We start from the raw sequence: 22,336 nt of genomic DNA on the forward strand, positions 1-22,336 counted from the left end.
ACATGCATGGGTTTTACTTAAAATACTCCCAAAAAAGGAAGCCGATAAGAATTCAGCATTTCAAAACTTTTACATAAATTTATTTCCAGAAAAGATACAAAGCTGGAAACTAACACTTTATGAGATGCAAGTATATTTGTGAAATAATATTTTGAGAAAACTTACACAAATCTGCATAAAGGAAAGACATAATAAGTTTTCTTCAGCACTGAAGTTGCACAATACAACTCCTAGTACAAAATGAAGCTTAAGTAAGATCACAACTGCAGATTAGAAAGCTTTTATTCTCTGGTTTAAAGTGAAGAGATAGAAAAAGGAACAGCAACTATGCCTTCTAATAAAATACTGTTTATTCTGAACTTGATTTTTTTTAAGGGAGTGACAAAGAAGTAGGAAGTAGAACAGTACTTAATTATTAATTAGATGGGGAGTTATATCATGCACTTGTGTTAAGTCTGACATTACTTACCAAAACTACACCATGTCCTTGGAAAGGCACCTCATGGGAAATGCCTTATTTTCCCATAAACTACAAGACACACACAACACATCAAAATGTTCCTGTAGTTATAGAGGAACGGTGTGCTTAGAAAAGCCAGTGATTTTGTACAAATGGACTGAAAATCAGATTTTGAAGGGAATGCTCCTGCTGTTGGGAACCTGACAGTGCTTCCAGTTGCTAAACTGACAATGTATTTTTATGTCCTAACTATTAAATTAGAGAGTAAAATTAAATTCCATTAGGAATGAAAAGGTTATGCTACTATTGTATAAGTAAAGGCTACACTGACCAATAATATATAGTGGGTCTAAAGGATACTGCCCACAATAATCCAGCATAGACAGTAAGACTGATCTTTTACAGCGAATGTTTTTCAGGTAATGTTGTCGTCAAACAAAAAGTTATATACATAGATACAGAAATCCAACATAATATCTTTTTTTCACATTTCTCAGATAAATTTAAGTCTATACTTAAAAAACCATGCAGGCGATAGTGGTATAATTTTAAGACTCATCTTTTTGCACTGCCTGCCATTTTGCACTTACTTTCCCATACTAGAATATCAATTATTATCAGGTTACAAAGATAAGCCAGTTATAGGAAATAAACTACTACTATAACCATAAAGAGGAGGATCATCACATCCTAGAAAAGGTAAGCTATTGAACTGCATTTGGTAAAAGCATGCTCACAATTACAAAAGATATCAGACAGAATCATATCAAGGCACTTTGTTTATGCCATGCCTAGCAGAAATGTTACTGATTTCTGTCACATTTTGATAGCTGCATACCAAAGCCTGTTCACATGTAAACCTGAGAGCTCTTCAAAGGTCAGTATAACCAGTCCAGACTCTGAATACCTTTCTGTAGGGCTCTTCCATAACCAGCCCTAAAAATCTCCCAAAGGCAGGAACCTTGGTGCTTATCCCTCAGATGGCCATAAGTATAGCAATGGACTGCTTCCTCCCAAAGACACCCACACAGCTATGGTACTCTGATATTTAACAGAAAGACAGGTTCTATGCAAAACATCCAGCAATAAGCAGCTGTCAACACCCCACACCCCCCCCCCCCCCAAATTGTGCATCCACACTGTGTCAGAACAAGTTATCCTACTGCCTTTACTGCCCAAAACCTGCCCAGACAGTTAGTAGCCACCATGACTCCAACACAGCACAGGTGTGTTAGAACGCACATTAAGTGTATTCATGCACCTAAGTGTATGGATTTTATAAGATACCAAGCATTTGAGCCACTCACATGCCTAAAAAAATGCACACACTTCAGCATTTCAGTGTATGGGAACATTTACAAGTGTGTTTTTATTATAATATAGCCAAGTGAATTTCATAATCTTTCTGCTTAGTGTTATATAGCCAGGTGGATTTCATAATTCTTTCTGCTTAGTGTTCAGCTCAAATCTAATATCAATATACTAACATTGTCTAAATGCTCATTTTAAGGTCTACAGCAAACACAGCATGGAAGGACAGAACCTGCTTAGACTTTTACTCCAAGTCATTTCAAGAAAGACAGATGTTCAACAAGATCCAGAAAATGCTGTTTGATGGATTGAAAAGCATTTCTCTAAGTGGATTAAAAGACTACAAGAGTCAAGATGTTTCTATTTGTGCTCCACACAATTATGCTCTTTAAAGAGACTGTGTTAAAACTGTTACCATGGTGTTTATATTCTAAGGTTACATGTTGACAAGTATGTCATTAAAAAAACAGCAGACACTTCAGAGGGAATCTGCTCCTGATCACCAGTTAAGCCGTTTCAGAGAGATTGTTCTGACCGCGTGTTTAGCACATTCAATTCTTATCTACTTTAAACAACAATCATAAAAGGCTTTTTTTCATGTGATACCATAAAACATACTAAAACGGTATCAGATTTTTACTGTTTGGCTGCACTGCTTTTTAATAATTGAGTACCAACAAACAGCTTTATCCAGCAAAATGTATCCAATTCATCAAGAGCCTGACACTTCCACTGACTGAAACTCATCCTTCAACTCCAGCTCTTACAACAGAGTGAAAACCTGTTTGGTTTAGCACCCAAGCCTGTAAAATTGCAAATTCTTCCAAGGGGATGACAATGCATCTACATCTGCAGAGGCTTCAGCAGCTAAAGCATGCTCTGCATGCACCTCACAGTCCTTCTATCAAAGCTGCACATGCAGACTCGTTGCTCTTTGTTACATGCTGAAGACTACAGTAGATTGAAGGATGAAACAGAGCTGGGCAAACCCTGTGGCCCATACAGCAGTGCATATGCCAAGAGAGGAGTCTACAAGCCAACCAGAGCCCAGTGAGGGCTTCCCCTTGACTGTGAAAGCCCAGAGTGTGCATACCTCAAGTTAGCATGCTGACAAAGGATGCTGTTTGTTTCCTCAACAGGCATATAATTCACCTGCTAAATTGTGAAAATATAAGAGAACTACCTTGCCTTTACTACGATGCTTGCTCTCTGTTAGCTAACTTAACATGGTTAAGTTTTTAGCAATAACTATACCGACTTTGATGTGTCTTTAGTGTTCACCTGCTAGAGATATTTTCTGTTTAACACATTAAAAGTGGGTAAAGAAACAATTCATATTATTTTATTTAATTCTGTAAAAAACTGTGTTTCACTTAAGGGAATTAGTGCCTTAAGCAATAAACAGAAGTATGCAATAAATGGCATCTGTGGGATCTATTAACCTAAGTGCTTGACTCTGCATCTAAATAATCCCCTTTTAGAGTTTCAGATTTAAAAGTTTATATACAAATGATAGCTAAGAAAGTTTTTTTTTTTTTTTAAAAAAAAGATTAACATGGACTGTGGATCTAATAGCATGTGCTGCTGCTGAGGATTTAGTGGTGATGCTGGTCTAACTTTTGATTGCCTGAATGTTCCTTTTCCCACTTGCAGAAAAATTACAGTAGTATGAGGATAGTGTCACCAGGTTAATTGCCAGATAAAGCAGGAACTTGTTTGAAGCTCCTGCACAATCTATTTCTAGCTTATGTGGGCAAGGCAGCTTGAAGGCCTTTCTAGCTTACCCTCTCTCTCCTTTTCAGTGTCGCTACCATATGTTTCGCTGTGGTGAGGATTTGCTGCCTGCCTGCTTGATCCGGCAGGTCAGGCTGATCTAAGCTGAATGGATGTTCCCATCTTTCTCCCACCTCCTTTCAGCATCATTCTGGAATATAAAAAAACAGCCCAAAGAAGATCAGCCAATAATAAATCATGAAGTTCAGGTTTGGTAGACCTTTAGCTTGGGGGAGACACAGGTGAAGAACTGGGAAAACAGCACACTGAGGTCTTTCCTCCCTGTTATTTGCAATCCACTCTCCAAACAGACCAAGAAACTGGTGCCTCTAGTCAACTGTGCATAAAACCAGTAACCTTGTATTGGACACTGACTGTAAGAGGTCCCATAAGTCACCATTAAGCCTGCTGTTTACCCTGTATGTCAGTGCTGTTTCTCACCCACTGTCCCAGTTAAGTAAGAGCAAGACGGTGCACAAGTAGGTATATAAAATCTACCATTATTTTGTCCTGTATCACATAGTTAGCAATTTACATTAGAACACTACAGAATTGCAGCAATGGCTTACAGTAGTGAGGACAATACCAGTCTCCTTGATTAAAACAAGAATAAATTCCCAATCCTAAACATTAAATATTTTATTACCTTTCCCACATCTTGCATATCTCTCCGTAAAAAATGTAATACATGACATTCTAATATACATCTGATAAAGAATTAATGGTTGGCATAATAGTTATCTAAGAGCAACAACTTCAACTACATGCAGAAAATGAATAGTTTGCTTTTTGTCCTTTTTTTCCCATAAATGCCTTAATGGATAAGAAAGTACTTTTCTGCACTCCCCAAAAAATCAAATGAGCAGGGATTATACCAACAAACATCAATGTTAATTCAAAAATGGATTAACAATTAAAGATTTGAAGTACATTAGCATTGATCTCCAGCATTAAATCATTTTGATCAATAAGCTAATCTGTAAATTTCATTAATTGAGTAAATCCTGTTTACTAAAGTATTCTATAAGCATAATTTACAAATACAAGAAGATGAAAATCCTGTGCCTAATAAAAAAAAATAAATTCAAAACTATTATATCTGTGTTTAGACAGCAATGGAAAAACAAGACTTCATAATTCAAGAATGTATTCCTACAGAGATACCAAAACCTCACTGGCACAGTGCTGACAACATACAAATCAAAAAACATCCTCTCGATACTACAGAAGTGGGACTGACACACAGTGGGCTTGGGCAGTGAAATAAATACATAACACGGCAAAAACCTCTTCTGGTGTTTTTTTCTAAGAGCTTGCTCATATACAAAGTTGTATGCTTTACAACTATACTGCTAGACAGGAAAGAGAAATAAGAAAAATTGGTGGAAATATATCCTCATATCTATATATTTTTATAGGAATTATATCAATACAACTACATTGATTAAAAAAATAGAAATCATACCTCTGACTGACAGGTTTAAATAGCACAAAACTGTTTAGACCAAAGTTAGTATTGAACGTGAGACTGTAAACTGAGTAGGTTAAGTGCTGCTAACTGACAATAAGTGAAGCATGAAAATGACAGATAGTGATTTATGGTATTTAATTTAAAAAAGAAAAAAAGGAGATGTAATTAACAATAAAGTGGGGTTTTTTTCTAGTTATAGGTAACAACATTTTACTGAGAAGTTAAAAGGCATACAAACTTCTATTTTCATCTGCAATTTTTATCTAAGTTTTGTGATGAGCCAAGTTGAAATGGTTGCACTTCAAAACTTACGAAATAATAGCCTTAGTGAGGACAGAAAAAATGATGGGCACTAATTGGTACAAAAACTTATGACAACTCAATGTATTTCACACAGAAATAAATGCGGAATTCTTTCCAATTCTTTTGTTCTCCTCTTAACCCCAGCTAGGAGAAAACAATACTTGATGTTTTTATGCAGTCATTGCTATAAACCCCTAAATAGTGGAACTGACCAGCCTTGAGATACAACAGATCCTGCACTATCAAAATCTAGAAAAAAACCCTGTCATGACATCTGAGATCCCAATACACACTGAAAAACATGAATACACAGAAAAAAGATCCTTTATCATTCACTTCATGAAAAGAAACCAGTTACAACATCAAAACTTATCACAAACTGACATAAATAAATTCAATATTTAGAATGCTAAATATTTGTTCATACAGCTTTAACTCAATTTGTAGGCCCTCTAGAAGACAGCTGAAGTCTCTAAAAATGAGGCCTATTTCAGCAGCTGCCTGCAGCAAGGGAAGTCACTCGTCAGCTCCCTCTGTAAGAGCCCAGCAGGTTTTGCTGTAGTCCAGCCCCAGCGGAATGAACCTCTGAACTGCATCAGTCCGTCTGGTAACACTGCACTTCCCTCAGACCCGCGTGGTCTCTCTGCCGTTGTAGGTAACGCTGGCTACACGTAAACAGCACGTAGCGCAACACAGTACGAGCAGATCTGCGGAGCAGAACACTGGTGGTGAGGACGCAACGTCTGCACTGTAAAGAGTTGGGGGTTGGATTCTGCAGTAACTCCAGCCTGCTTCCAGGGACTGCATGCCAATGACTGGTTGAAATGTACCAGGTGCGCTTCTGGTGCACAACTTCTGGTTACATTTCACCTGAGAGGAATCCAGTTCACACTGTGAGAACACTGGAACGTTAACCAAAGTGCAGTAAGAGAGGATAATTGCATTTCTTTCAGAAGTTCATTCCTGACCTGAACAGGTAACACAGATGCAGTCCCTGCCTTCCCAGGGCACGGCTATTTCAAATCAAGACTCTGCTTGCTCACAATATGAGCAAGTGGAGGCAAACAAGATTTTATACAGAATTCTTCTGACTAGTTCAGAGTTTTTAGCTGTATGCACCACAGTTCACAGTATTTCCCCAAATAACCTGTCATCTACAAGAGGTTAAATGTTAAAAAGTTCAGGTGTCATTAAAAATGTGGAAACAACTGTATCTTGCTTTAGTCCTTTAGAGAATATAATTTTCACATTATGATTTGTAGAACTGCTATATTATTATAACAACTACCCATAATAGAGCAGTGCATTTACTGAATTTGCTTAGATGCAATTTTTTAAACAATTAACCAAAATTTCGGATAATTTTTAAAGACATATAAAAAAGCCTCACAGTTGGCACATTCAATTTGAAATGGAATTCAAGTAAATGAGTTTTAGTTTTCTCAAAGATTTGTAACAGAAACTGGAACTGAATCTTACCTTAGGCTAATGGGTGCTGCTAGAACTTTCTGAAACAATCTTCCCAAATCTCTGACAGAATATGAAATACTTTAAAGTCCCATTTTTCCTCCCAGCAAAATTAGAACACATGAGAATAACTAAGAATTAGTGAGATCAACAGAGGTCAAAACTAAAGAAACGAATGGTAATTTTTACACATTGAAAGAGCTGTTTTCTCACAGAAGTGTAATTTTAGAGAAATTTGCAAGTCAACTGCAATCATGAACATTTTGTCAAACTATATAATGAATGCTACTGTTTTCCATACAGCCCACATGAAACCATGAAATTCTATACATTCAGTCAGACTTTCCACTCTGTACACACAAATTTGCTGGTTATTCCCTCTATAGGGAATATCTCCTAAAAAACAAAAAGCTATCTTTAGCCACAATACAAATACACTGCTTATTGATATACTTCACCATCCCCCTTTTTGATACTTTTGAAAATAGTATCTCACCTTGTATGTTTGACTTTGGAGGAAAAGAAAGTTCAAGTTATTAGTTTATGCCACCTGATTTGATGTATTTGTAAATCTATAAAGGAAAGTTGACTGCAATGGGACTTGAGCCCACCTTAATCTCAAAAAGCTTTTTTAATGTTTGTGAAGAATAAATACACGTTTTCTCCATGTAGCTTATCTGTTTTTCCTTATGCAGCCTGTTGTAAATGTAAATGCATTGGTACATTGATGCTTACATCAGGATGTACTACAGTGTTACCAACACCTCTGACTTTATAAGCAGCCTTGCAATATTTTTTAAACTTCAATACCTCAGAATAACACTATCAGACAAGAAAGAACAGGAATAACTTTAAAGCTGTCCTAACCTTATTCTGGTTTTTTGTTTGGTTTTTGGGTTTGGGTTGTTGGGTTTTTTTGGCTGTTCCTTATCGTCAAAATTCCTAAGTGGAGTCAAGAATTATACCAGTATAGTTCCAGATTGGTTATGTGGGTAACATTTTGCTTTTGAGAAGCACAAGGAAAGAACTGAACCATGACTATCAGACCTTCCCAGGAACTGCAGCAACATCACACATTACCTAAGCAAGTGCTGAAATGACAAAGAGGAAAGGTTGCAAAACATAAAGGGAGAAATGGGAAACGGGCATTATCCCAAGATGAAGTGGTTTAATAATATCTGCATCACTGAAGCAGCTCACCTCAGAAAGTGCAGAATAGTTAGCACAGTACAATGCACACTCAAAAGCTACAGTTGGAATGGATTTAGCACTTGTTAATTATAGGCTGAACACTACCATTACTTTAAGATAAATAGACAGGACAAGTGATTAAATTATAAAATTATAAAACATGGTTGTGGTGGCTGCACAATACCTGTATGTGAATATAAGTCTCTGTTGTTCATTAGATGAAAATTTGACACATAAGGGAAGGGCAACATGGTTGAAATGCCCAGCTCCCCAGTGGCATCCACTCTTTTACTTCCTACCCACTCCTACAGGGAGCTGACTATTGAGACTTGGTACTGGAAATATACATTGTAAATAACACCACTACTGTAAAGGAAACTTATACACAGTCTTGTCTAAAAAAAATTATGAAAAAGGTATCAGATGTCCTACACTGTTTCAGATTTGGCAGGTTCCTGTTTTTGTGATTTTTCTGGCAAAACCTCGATTTTTGAACATTGAAAACAGTTCTATACTTTTTACACACTAAATAATTTTAGTACTCTCAAACCTCCATCCAATATTTTTTCCTTAAAATAAGAAATGTGTTACATGCATCTTCAGTGTCCACAGAAACTAGAGGTGGGGGAAAAAAAAATGGCCACGGTGAAATCTTCAGTGACATACATGATGGTCACAGAACATGTTCTCACTGTTTCTCCAGGCTATACAGTGAGATTTCTGAGAGCATAAATCATTTCAGATGACTTATCTATAATCTAAAAAATAAAGCTTAAATACAAAAAAATCTGATTCTCATACATCTTTAATGGAGGAGAAGTTGAATGGATAAGAATTTGATCCAAAGGATATCTACAGGATTTTATGTATTTGTTCACATAAAAAAAAATACGTGCAATTTTTGAATTACAACCTGGTATACATATGGAGTGTGATCACTTATTGATAGTGTCTATCAAATGAGTTCAATACTCACAGATACTATATTACATTAAAAAAGAAAAGAGGAATTACTCAAAGAATGTATTCCTTTGATATTAGCACAGCACACACTTCCATTTATTGATAGTATTCATGCAAACTAAACAAGGAAATATTTGATAAATCTTAGTGGAATTCTAAAGAATATTTCTGTGTGCTGTTTATTACAAAACGACATTTAGAATTAGTTCCATTACAAAGTCACAGGTGCCAAAAGCACTCAAATGAATGCAAAATGTCAACTGCAAAACAGCTTCCCAATGATTCCTATGAATAAGTCTGCATTTACTGAGGATTCAGCCTCCTACACCCCCTGGGCACAGCCATACATCTTTCCCCTTTAAAGACTACATCTAAAAGCTTAGAAGCACTATGTAAACACCACACTGAATTCAAACTTGGCAAAAAATCTTTGGGGTTTTCACAATATAAATCTTTCCAGTCTTATTCTAGGTATAAGAATGTTTTTACTTGACAATTTTAATTAAATTTAGATTAGCCTACTTCAAAACAGAAGGCTGGCAAAACCAAGCAAGTAAAAAAGTAAGGCTTTTTCTAAAGAAACAACGAAAAAAATGTTTTAAAAGCTGAACTGCATATATCATTTACCTACAGAGTACTAACTTTACTGCTTATTTTGAAAAGATATTTTAATAAGGAAGGAGAGACATTGGAAATTACTTGCAGTAGTTAATATGCAACTCCTTCATTTCATAACTCTAAGCATCAATGAAAGCATCTTCACCACATTAAAAAAAAGGAAGTGGTTTGCAAAAGTGTCCCTGTGCATCAGCTGTTTTTTTAACTATGTTCTCTACTTCTACATTTGCCTATATAAACAATGAACAAATGTCTCTCTTGCGATAAGTCAAATATGTTTCTTTTTGGCATCTTGAGAGAAAACCTGTTTCATTACTATCCGCATGATTTCAGGTCCACATAAAGAATAGGAAATAAGCTGGTTTACATTTTGTCCTTGGAAGGAAAACAGGACTTGAGAGATTATTCAAGTTCTTTTAAAAAAAAGTAATAGTACATCTGCACAGTCATTACAGAAACTGAACTTAGAAAACTTTCTTGTGGAAAATGAGCTTTTGTGATCAACACACTGGAATGTTCTTGAGATTGGTGCTACTAGCAGAAAACAATAATACATTCTTGTACTCTCTTCCTAATTTGTTACACAATCAAAAAATACAGGAAAGGAAAGATGTATAAAGTTTCTTTAATTATTTTTTTTCAATGCAGAAACCCATAACACAAACTGAAATATAAAGGACTATCACTAATGGCAGCCCTGGATATTTCCTTGGTTGGAAAAGGCAACAGACCCCTGACTCCTTCTACGTCTGGCAGAAACCACCATGTATTGTGGGACTGTGAGCCCAAATCTTTCACTAACTGTATCTGTCTAAAAAGCTCTGCTCTCCTAACCTTGCTTCCCCTTATAACCGTAGAAAATCATGGTCACAATAATACTTCTTAGTAATATAGCTTCCATATGAATAAGACTAGTGCCTTGGTAAGCTTGATATCATTGATCTAAGCATTGATTTAACATAGAGGTAAGCTTGCAAAAGATGCTTGGACACATTTCTGTAATAACGTAATCCTTCACCTCAAGTTATATTCCACAGTTCAACTGTAGCACCATCAGGGGATGTGACACTTCATAAGAATCCCCTTTCCCCAAATTCCTCCCGCCCTTACTCTCAGGAAGGGAGAGTTTACAATGCTTTTACAGCCTGTATCTATGGCACTATCCAACTGATGTAGCTAAAATCCAGGCTATTCAGACAAACTCCAACTGATGCATAACGCAGTCTTCACTTCACAGGCTTGAAAAGACATGGGGGATGCTGTAGAAAGCTCCTGTACTTTGTACAGGCTAGCAGCTGCTTTGGGAGCTAGCAGAACACTTCCAAAAAGATTCTTCTCTTTGTAAAAGGAGCTATTCCTCTGTCAGTGACTTATCTCCAATGAGGTCCACATGGAAACAACTGGAGTGGAAACTTTATTGGCAGCTGTGCACAGCTCTCCCCCAGTTGCATTTTCCATATTACATTTTATAAAGTAGGAGTTAAAGAGTAACTTTCAAATTGTAGTTTATTTAAAAAAAATGAAGCCATGAGAGCTATGAAGGCTGGCAACCAACACAAGGTTAAAGCTGAACCTTTACCCTTGCAGACTGTCATAACAATTTCTTTGAAAGGAGTGCTACATAAACTGAACAAGCAGACAGGTTTTTGTGTTCTCACATAAATGGAAACTATGTCATATAAAAGAACTTTAATGGGCAAATGACACTGGCTTTTTTTGCAGCAGAGTTAAAGATTTTCTTCCTTTCATTTTTCCTTTTTTTCCAGTTGAAACACACATTCTATCATGCATAAGAGCAGCACAAATGGACAAATGCTATCTAAAGTTTCAGCTGCACACAGTATTTCATATTCTGTTTTTTCACCTTCCACTGCATTTTGTCTAGTGTTAGTGGATGTATCGGTACTGTAATGCATTTTTAAAGACTTCACAGGGAAAAACTATTACATTACGCTGCATTTGGTGGAAAAACTTTACTCTTTACAAAAGAAATGTTGTAGAATTTATTAAAACAAAAGTGCCAATAAGATTTTACTTTAATACCTGAGGGAGAAATACGATCATCTGCACCAATAAGAAAAAGATGCATGCACTAGGTGCTCTACTAATTACAACTGCTTTGGTGGGCAATATCATTGGTGAAACAGATGTTAGGGACCTATTAACAAAAGTTTTTCAAACATCTGCTTACAATTTTAAGGCAATTGTAAATACAGCACAGAAGGTCAATTGGGCTCATTAAGGTCTATGTGCAAATCTACTGCTGCAGGTTTCTTTTTAGCTAATACTGACTTTTTTTAACAGAGGAAATAGAGTTTAATAGCAACTTGTGTCAATTTTGATTGTGATTTCATACAACAACAAACAACAATTGCATGCCCTATGCTTCACCAAATAACCCATTTTCCTTCCTCTTTTTCCTCTCTACCTACAGCACACTGCCATGGTTCTATGAGGTGAAACACAAGGTAAAGGAAAGGTTATAAATTGGGCAATTATACAGAAATGATTGATTTTACTTTTAAACACCAATTATGAATCTTGTTAGGAAATATTCATTTGTTGGACCAGAGACAAATGAGTTTTGATTACAATGCAAGGTTCCAATATGCAAATTATCCTTAACTGGAGTCAGTAGCCTGCTTAAGTGTCAGAACAAGGACACTGACGTTCAGTAGGTCTAAAACATGCCATTGATTGGAAATACTCTTCATCAGTCTTCCTTGAACTAAAACAAGCCAGTAACAGTGGTTTTGGATGAACTGCTCAAGATGCAATCCCCTGGAGCTACAATGTTTCCATTGCAGTTGTTAATTAGCACTCCAAAATTCAGGAACACTAACTTGCACAGGAGTTTCCAAGATTGGTTCTTGGAGAAGACATCCAGTGAACTTGCTACCTGGAGTTACAGCTTGAACTAACCACATGACTGCACTAAACTAGACCTATAATAGTCGGATTTCTGTGAAAAGGGACCAGTTGTGAGTAGCAACCTGCAGCTGAAAGGCTTCCTGAACCAACTCAGTTACATTCCCAAGAACCTGTTTTCCACCTGGAACTATGTGCATTATACAAGGGAAAAACTCTTTGTAATAAACAAACCTCAAAGATTTTAACATAGAGAAGACATTTGTGGAAAGGAGGAAAAATGCTGTAATGTAGAGGTCAGTCACTATTAAAATCACAGTCTGTATCCTTATAATATTGTTCATAAATTTGATGGCAAGTGCTGATCTATTAAAACCCAAACTTAATTATTTTGTAACATTTTATAAGCAATTTAAAATTACAATTCTATTACTACCTGTCATAATTCACTAAAGGAAAATTAATGATTCTACAGTAAAATTGCATTTGAAAGCTTCTGAATTTCATGGCTTGCACCACACATGAAGAAGATTCTACTTTAAGTACTTTGCTGAACATTTTACACCAAACCCCACCAAACACTAAACAGCACCTTCAACTATCAGTAGTAGTACACAGTTGAAATAATTAAAAATAAAGTAAGTATAATATAGATGAAAGTGTAAAATTTGTAAAAGTTCTTTATATCTGCAACCTTGAAGCTGTGCTCATATAGATCTGAAAAAGTAATATGAGCCCTTCTTGTCTAAACAACAGCTAAATCTGAAAGCAAACATTAGACCTATCAGAAAACATTCCCATCAATAAAGACTTGTCTTTACACAGCTTGGCCCAATATTGCCTGCTTTAAAAACTTATCACCCTATCCATCTTCTCTGTGACTTACTAGAAAGGATATTTTGAATGTCTTACAAAATTTTTGCCAAGCCATTTTCCCTTCAGCTAGCATTTAGAAGAGTCTAAATGGACTGTGGATTTCTTTATTTCTTGTAAGGAAGTGAGTAGCTTAATTTTGTAGGGCTGAGGAGTCTGGAGATCACCACTGATAATCTGTAAACTAAGCTTTTTGATTCCTCTGTTTTTTACCTTCAAGTTAAACTTATGTGAGCTGAATGTCATTAATTATATACTTGATACTGAGTAAGTAATAGAATTAACATTATCCTTTGTTTCTAAAAATTCACAACCCCACTGTGGCAATTCAAGGGACTTCAGGTACATTTCATACCAGAAAGGGAAAAGCCTAGTGACATGAATTACACCATCTCCAACCTTCCCTTCAGAATTCAGACCATTTGAAAAAAAAAAAAAGCTAACCTGCCTTTACTTGTAGTGATCAGGATATTTTTCTTGCCTGGGGAAGTGAGGGGGGAGAGAGAAGAGAGGGGAAGGAATAACATTTCCTAATAAGAACACAACTAGGGGCACCTATAAAAAAAGACTTAGGAAAAGAGCTATCATTACCATTTCCACCAGTTTTTAAATTCCTCATTTCAATACTGATCGAACTTCACCTATGCAACTTAAAACATGATGCCAAAGAAGCTAAAATCCTCTAAGATCCTAATACTAGAAGTTAAACGAAAAATGTGCCCCTTCATTATACCACTTGTATTCAATGGATATTACTCAGAACCACTTAATTAAAAAATGCCAAACATATACTTCCAAATCAAATCCCAGAAATCCCAAAGAAACTGGGTGTGGGAAAAGCAAGGATCTAACCAGCAAAAAAACCAGCATAAAGGTAACACTGATGATGAAAGGATTTGCTTTAGCTGAGGAGGACATAAAAGATGAAGTTCTTCAAAGACCATTAAGTATTCACCAGCTCACTGCAAATTACACTAAACACTTAGTAAAGAAACATTTGGCAGATGTCAGCAATATGTAAGCCAAACATGTTCCTTACATTGAAGGATAATGTAACTACAGAGAGGGTTTGTTTTGGAACGATTTCTATAGCACAAAAATAATCTGGCCTCGTCTCCTGGCAAGGCTGGATTTACCAAGGAAGAAACAAGAGAGAACCATGACTACTTATGTGACAAATCCACATTTCTGCTGTTTATATATTTAATATCACTCCTGAAATAAGATATTACACACAAATTTGGACAATAACATTTAGTTTTAAAAAAGACTGCAACTGATCTTTGAACACTCAAATATTTTTGTAACCTCTTGTTTTAACAAGTGTAGTATATACACTACTGCATACACACAACTACTTTCTAAAGTTAAAGTCTTCCATATTTTGGATTTTGCTATTTCACTATTATCTGTTGCAGGTTTGGAACTACATACCTAAGTGTGATTTACAAAGTTAAAACAGAATCTAAACCCAGTGAAATCTGTGGGATTTCTTCTCCTCTCAATCTCCAAGTAGAAATAAGTTTTTGCAGAAGCGCACAGGTTCATCCCCACAGTTATTAGAAAGGCCAACTTGAACATTTAATGTTAAAATTAATACACTGTTAGGTTCTACTTAGGAAAACTATGCTTAAAGACAAGACAGAAAGGAAGGCATCTGTTTATAATTAGGAAAGATATCCTTGGCATAACTGATCAGGCTGTCAGTAAGTATCACTGCTAGGTAAAGCTTTTAGACTTCTTTTGCAGCATGTGAATTTCCTAGAATCAAGTCACGTCCTTACGGCTGATGCAGTCAGTACTCCAAGACTTTATGTGCACAGAAAGCTAAAAGCAGCAATTGAGATTCATGTGCGATTCCCAAACTTGCTTTCACTAGTGATCTCAAGTATGTGTAAATAGTAAGAAGTACAATAGTGTTGTATGTGCTGGTTTGAAACTAGTTCAGAGAATCTACACAAGCTTCACATCCAGACTGCCTTCACTGTACACTTACCTTACGGCAGATAAAGCACTCCCTCATGTTGGTATTTTGACTAGGAAAGACAGCAAGAATCTCTTTATCCCCTCTTCTCTTGTCGTTATACGTGGGTTTGAAATCTCTAGTTCTTTCCTCGCCACCTTCTCTAATGTCAGCAGAGCATCATTTGCACCAACACACATTTAATATGAACTAAATCAACAGATTTTAAAATAGAGGGTCCACCATAAAGGAGTAATACAGATTTGCCCTGTTTCGAATTTTTGAAATAAAGTGACTGAATTTTAAAATTGCCAAGTTATCTGCTACTGTCACCTACACAGCTACCAAGTTTCATGCAGCTTATTGAGACATTTAATGAAAATGCTATTGACTTTTACCATCATAATACTGTTATCATTTTAAAATAGCAAGGATCTAATCCCAGTAAAAGAAAACATCTTGATAGCTCCGGTACTCTGCTTATTACATAGTTGCAAGAGTGGCAGCTTCTTGAATAAAATTTCACAACTACGAGTTATCTGGGATTAAAGCAAATAAGGCAAATTTCTATTGTCATACACAATCCTTTGCACCAACTCACAAACATGAGATGCAAATGACAGCTAGAACTGTGGTGCTTGAACAGTAACACACATTTGTGAATGCCAGAGAAAAGGGAAAAATAATCAGGCTTTCCCTCACATACGCAACACATACAGTCCCTCATTTCCCTGGCCCCTACAGAGCACACAGTCCTTCACTCTCACCTCAGTTAGATGTCTGTTCAAGTTCTAGTTCAAGCTTCCCAAACAGACTCATCTGGTAACAGGATGACTGAGTTCTCATCAGCTGAAAATTTCACTCTTGCTGAGGCTGACTAAAATCAGGCAGGTGAGTTTCTGTTGCTTATCAGCTGGACTCCCAGCCAGGAATACAGACACTTTGAGAAGCTCATGCAAGGACTAGCTGTTCAAACAACCAAATTGAAATTACAGCCCACAAGTCTCTATCGGGAAAGAATCAGCAAGTGGACACAACATCTTCCAAACAGAAGACAACCTTCTCCTGAGAAACACTCTTAAGATCATGAAAACAGAGTTTTAACCATTTACACCAGTCTGAATTGGGACTGCAGCTAGCTGTTCATTATGGCTCTTGAAATGGCTGATCTGCTACTACCTTAGGGCAGCTGAATTTCTCAGAATTAGCTCTTCTCATACATAACTTCATCAATGTCAACTCTATTTATGTACCCACAAAAAAGGCATGCTGGTTGCATCTGACAGTTAAAAGACTTTTCTGTTCAGTTAGCCACATTTTGCCAGAGAACTAGACAGGTGGTTTCTTTGGCAATCTGCTATTTTTCACTGGGCAGAACTTCAAAATGGTGGCCCTCATCTGTGACATTCATTCCCAAAAAGGACATGTAGCGTTCATGTCACAGTAAATGAGCAACAGCTATCACACATCAACCTTTAAATTATCTATCAGGAGTAGCTGTGCCCAAAAAGGAAATATTGCATCCCTAGCAAAACAAACCAATGAACCACCCACATGATCCAGCACTTACCCGACGCAGTGCAAATGAAATAGTGGGCTACAGTCATCCAGTCACCTAACCACAGTAAGGAAATATTGTTTCCTCTGAGGAATTCTTTCCCAAGGTCTCTGTTTAAGCACTTCATACTTCCATAATTCTGTCAGAAGTACTTGGCAGAAGCTGTAATACAAACATAATGAATGGCAACCCTTACCAGATTACAAACTACAGTCTCTGAAACTTGGGCCTCCAGAGACATCTATTTTATATAGCAGTTTTGTATGTGTAGATATGTATCCAAGTGGAGCTGGAAGCTACACTTGCCAGAAGTACAGTAGCCGCTGACTATATTCCTAACTCTAGGCATCACTGCTATTTGAGCACATTTCAGGGGATATTGCAACAAGATATAAAAATTTCAGGCAGCATTTCACAATGCCCAGAGTGTTCCCTGGACCTGTTACCTTTTCCTTCAGTAGTAAGTTCAAGGTGTTGTCCCACTTGACTTGGTGCATGAGGGATTTTCGGGATAATTTACGAACAGAATTTTAAAGCTGATGAAGCTAGAACTAGAACATTTAGAATGATACTTGGAATGACCAAAGACACATATAAGATACTTTGAGAAAGCTTCATTTATTGCTTGCAAAACCATGCAGAAGGACTGCAGAAATCACTCCAGCAGTGAGCAGTGGCAGTTTTCTGTGACACCACTGTGGAATTGAATTAGAACCTGTTACCAGAAAACCCACTTCAATTAGGTGGGGCGTGGGTCAAAGGGTACAATTTGTATTCCTAGCTGAGCTTCCAAGGCTTTCTTCTTGCTCATGCTTCTGTTGTGCCTGACACAAATATTTCATTTATATCAACAGTACTGTTATCCTTTTGTTGTCACTTAAGTGCAACTAATCAGAAATCTCCTACATTAAAAATCAAAAATCACCTGTTTTACATCCTCTCAGTGCTATTTTGTACAATCCACAGCACTGTGGGTCTAGAAAGTATTTATCATACTGCATTCTATTAAGGAAAACTCATACAATGTATTTTTCACCATGCTCTGCAGACCTCTTCCCTTCACATTCACATAAACTTTTGGTTTCCATAGGGACCACATCTGTTACTTATGGCATTCCTATTCAACACTTGCAGCATAACAACATAAACACAATATAGAAATATGCTTGCCAACCATTACACTCAAATGTAAAAGGATGTACCTTTGGTTTTCTACCTTTTCATCTCTGTGATAAGATACTATGCAAGAAATTACTTTTTTTCGCCCAAAACATTTATACTTGGGCTTATTTTGCAACTTCAACATCCTGTAACAGACATACAGCTATAAAATCTCCCATAAAGAAGGCAACTTGTCTGATATCACTTAGAATCTGAAAAGCAAATTTCATTTTAGTTATTTTTAAGCTCATTTTGAAAATGAAACCTAACAATTCAAATCCTCTTAAGTGCTGAAATAACATGTTATTTTAGCAGTCCTCTGAGTTATGTTCTGTCAACACAACAAGAAAGAGCTCCCACAAAAATTTTTCAATTTTAGCCTATCACGAACCTCATGAACCAAAGATGCATGGAGTTATAAGAACTAAAGGATGAGGAGCAACTTACTTCTTATTTTTCTTAAAATATGTTATAATCCAACTGTACTGGAAAGTTGTAATTTGTCCCTGAAAACACACAGCATAATAGTCACATGTTAAAAAAGGGCTGGGGAAGACCCTTGAAAAGCATTCTAGCTAGTTTACAAAACAGAACTAATCCTGCTCAAATCCCAAGCAGAAGGAAAACAGAGTAAAATTTTTTTATCAACTTATTCATATAAACATAGGAAAGGGATGCCTTAAAACATCACAAATCACTTCCTAAGATTAAATTCTGTTGTACAAAAGACTAGAAGTAGATACTTAACTCCTTTCAGAAGTCTTCATGTGCTTATGCTATTAAAGTTCACAACTGCAAATATATTTCATATACTCAAGTGATTGTGAGTAGATTCTAAACCAAAACTCTTCTACCAGGTGTATTTGTTAAAAAGGTAATATCTACAAAATGAAAATAAATATATTTAGAGAGCTAGTGCTTTTTGTTCTGGAAGCAAAATCATAAAGCGCATGGAAGGGAAAGAAGAAATTACTGAAGAAAACCCAAGCAGGACTGTTAAATTCCCACATTAGGGAAGGTCAAATTATACATACTTTCAGTTCGAGCCTGTAGCCTCGACTTCTACATGTAGAGCCTGCTAAAAACAGTTGTAGATTTAAAGAAAAAAATGAAGTTGGAAAATGGCACAACTATGACATGTAAATTTAAGCCCCACTCCTGTACCAATTTCTACTTTGCAAGTATCCTTAAAGCCACACACAGCCTCAACAAAAAGTTATGTGATTTGACAAGCAAGTCAGTCTTGAAGCAGCAGCAGGAACACTGCAGAGAAAATGTTATACCAACTACTTTATGGCCAGTACTATTTCTGGCTTTAATTTATGAGTCCATTTCCATGCAGAACTGTTGTACCACCTTAAAAAGAAGGCTTAAAATTGTGATATGCAGTTAGATGGGGAAAAAGAAAAGGGGGCAAGGCAAGGGGTTTCTAATTTCAGAAACAAACAAAAAAATGCAAGATTGATCACTGTCACCCAAAAAAAAGAAGCTGCTCCTGTCCTTGGGGACAGGATAAGGGCCTCTGTTGTTAGAGGATCAGATCACTTGTGCTATTTACTTATACAAGCTGCGTAAGACCGTAGACTCCTGAACGGTCAAAAGACTAAGGACATGGATATAGTGAAGAGCAAAAAAAACCATGAACATATCATAATTTCTTGTGACAAAATTTTCAGTTGATAGAGGTGAACAAGCAGAATTGAACTTCTTTTCCACTGTAGATCATACTCACCGATTATGGTCTGGCAGAAGAGAAGCAGTACAGAGAAGAGGAGAAATTTCAGGAGGGAAACAGGTTCTAGTCAATAGGTTTTGACAAAAGACTGAAACAGTTATACACTCATGATTATGGATGGGCTGAATCTGAAGAAGAAAAATCTGTAGTAGAAATAAATCAGGTATTCTGAGAATTTCTTGATTTGGCTTGAAACACAAAACCTTAATGTGAGCATCTGCCATACAGCTGGTGCTTTAAAACAAAGTAGGTAAAATCAGTGGACGCAAAACTAGCTCACATTTTCTGAAACAAAATCCAACTCAGAATATTGGCAAATAATGCAGACACCACACATATCCTAGAAACATGAATATCAGTGTTTCAAAACCACCCTCCAGAATGTGTTCACACAGAAAAAACCTACATGTAAATGTAACTAATGCTAGGAAGACCTAATACACTATGTAATATGGTCCAGTGCAGAAATCTACGCACAAATGGCATACACACCAATAATCACCTACTTAGGAAAAACCACATCTAGGGATCATATTCCTACCTTTCTTGTAACGAGGTGGGTATGAGCCACTGCATAAGATGGAGAGATGGCTAATGTATTTTGAAACCTGAAAACCAGAACGAAGCACCTCAGATTTACTAGAACACATAAAACTGAAAACACAGACTAGGCAAATACTTCTGCCTTACAGCTTGTTCCCCTGATGATATTAATATCACACAATAAAAAGAGACCTTTAGAAATACTGAAGTACATGACTGATTGAAAACAAAACAATTAAGTTTGAGACTTTTTAAAAAAAATTACAGTTCTGAATATGTAGCCTTCAAAATTTAGCTCTTTTAGTAATTATGTGGTTGAAGCTTGTTAAAGACACACACAATATGATTTTTTTGAATTCAGCGTTTAATGGGGAAAAAGCACCGTAGTTTACTGAAGAGCAGTTCATTTGTGTCACCTAGCATTGTACCAGATGTGACTGCCAGCTGGCTCCACAGCAGCTAGAATGGGCAAGCAGTCCCAGCAGGCCAGCTTGCAAAGCTGGCTGGCATCTCTCCTGTGAAGCCCAGAGTAGGGTGCCTAGAGCACTGTTGTAAAAAACCCCAGCGTTCTCTTCAACCAAATTAGTATGTGAAGTCTCATATGCCAGCATCCATTAGATACAGAGTAAAACATGTCCATAAAACGTTCAACTGAATTACCTTTACAGTACAAGAAAAAGTGAAAAAGAAATTATAGCACAGTTTGACTCTTGGTGTTATTTTTTTACATTTTATTCATCTCTGATCTAGTACTTGGTAATCTGAATTTACCTTAAGCTTTCCTTCTATAGTTACCATCACTGTAAAAAACAAACTTCCCTATTTCCAAAAAGGTTTTGCTAGGTACTAGATAAATGCAGCTGCAGACCTAGCCAAGCCATTAAGAGAACCTAGCTCCGGATCCACTAAATGCAATCTCCATTTCTACACTTCTTGTTTTAACACAATCTAAAGATTTTTTTAAAGGAAGTGAATGAAGTGTGTGTTTAAAGTTCAGACAGAATTCTGCTGAGGATTTTAATTAAAAAAGCTCCATCTCTAGAAAGCCTCCCTGACATGAGTTAGGAGAACAGTTAAATGGAAGGAAAATTTACATACAAAATCTTGAAAAATCTAGGGTTATCACACTTTATGAGCCATGTCTAATTTGTATGTGGCACATCTGGTATAACAGATACGATACACAAGCAGGCAAATATTTGAAGTAGTAAGTGTTTCCCAGTGTTAAAACAAACACCTCAACACTTCAGATTTTTGTTCAGCCATTTTTCCACAGTGGGAGAGGAAGCAGGGAAGGAAGGGTACTTATCTGCTTACCTACTGTTACATTCTACCACTTAGGAATTATCACTCACTCACCAAGATTTTTGGTTTCAAATCCAAGTAGAAAGTGTTCCATTTCATTTGGTTCATGTTCACAATATTTCACTGCTTAACTTGGCAAAACATCAAAATACAACATTTTCACCCTTCTTAACCTCTCCTGTTGGCACAGCAGTTTATTAAAGCTAATGCCTCATAGCAAATTACCATTTTCCCTCTAAACCAATATAATTCTGTTGTCATGAACACCCTGTATTACAGCTTCACCCAACTGGAGAATATTTGTTCCTTCTTCGCAGGTAAAGGGCTACAGTTTCTGTTCAGTTATTCCCCAGTTACTATTGAAATATAATTTGTCAATGACTAAATATTATCTGTTCTGATGACCACTGAATGCTGAAATGTCCAAATAGTATATTAGATGAAAAACAGATTATCACGTAGAATCCTAATGTTCCAATTATCTGCACTTTCAAAACCACCTACCATACTTTCTATGTCCATGCCATGTTGAAATAAAAACCAGAAGAGTCTGGAACAGTAACATACCTTCATCAAGGAGCTAATGATGACCAGCAGACATTCTCCTAGACTGAATTATGTTGTAGCCAAAATGTAACAGGACCTGCTTATTGATTGACATGGACTTCAATAAAAAAGAAATCTTCAGGTCTACTCCAAGTTTACTTATTATTCCCTTTTCCTTCCACCGCTCTGCCACAAATCTGTCTTGTATCTAAAATCTTCAGAGCAAA

General features: G+C 36.5%; 1 protein-coding gene across 5 annotated transcripts in view; it reads right to left on the bottom strand.

Annotated features, from left to right (window-relative positions):
- Positions 1–22,336, bottom strand: part of HLCS (holocarboxylase synthetase) — a 123,776-nt gene that overhangs the window by 44,120 nt on the left and 57,320 nt on the right. Inside the window, exons 7-8 of one of the 5 annotated variants that reach the window (XM_037376495.1) lie at positions 20,257–20,323; positions 18,431–19,858 (exon numbers count right to left, since the gene is read on the bottom strand). The exons of the other annotated variants lie outside the window; for them this stretch is intronic. Coding sequence (XP_037232392.1) covers positions 19,709–19,858; positions 20,257–20,323 — 217 coding nt within the window. The 3' untranslated portion in view covers positions 18,431–19,708. Of the gene's footprint in view, positions 1–18,430; positions 19,859–20,256; positions 20,324–22,336 lie in introns of those variants that run through there. 5 annotated transcript variants of the gene reach the window in all.

This window comes from Falco rusticolus, chromosome 2 (genome assembly GCF_015220075.1).
Source record: "Falco rusticolus isolate bFalRus1 chromosome 2, bFalRus1.pri, whole genome shotgun sequence".
NCBI classification, from domain to species: domain Eukaryota; kingdom Metazoa; phylum Chordata; class Aves; order Falconiformes; family Falconidae; genus Falco; species Falco rusticolus.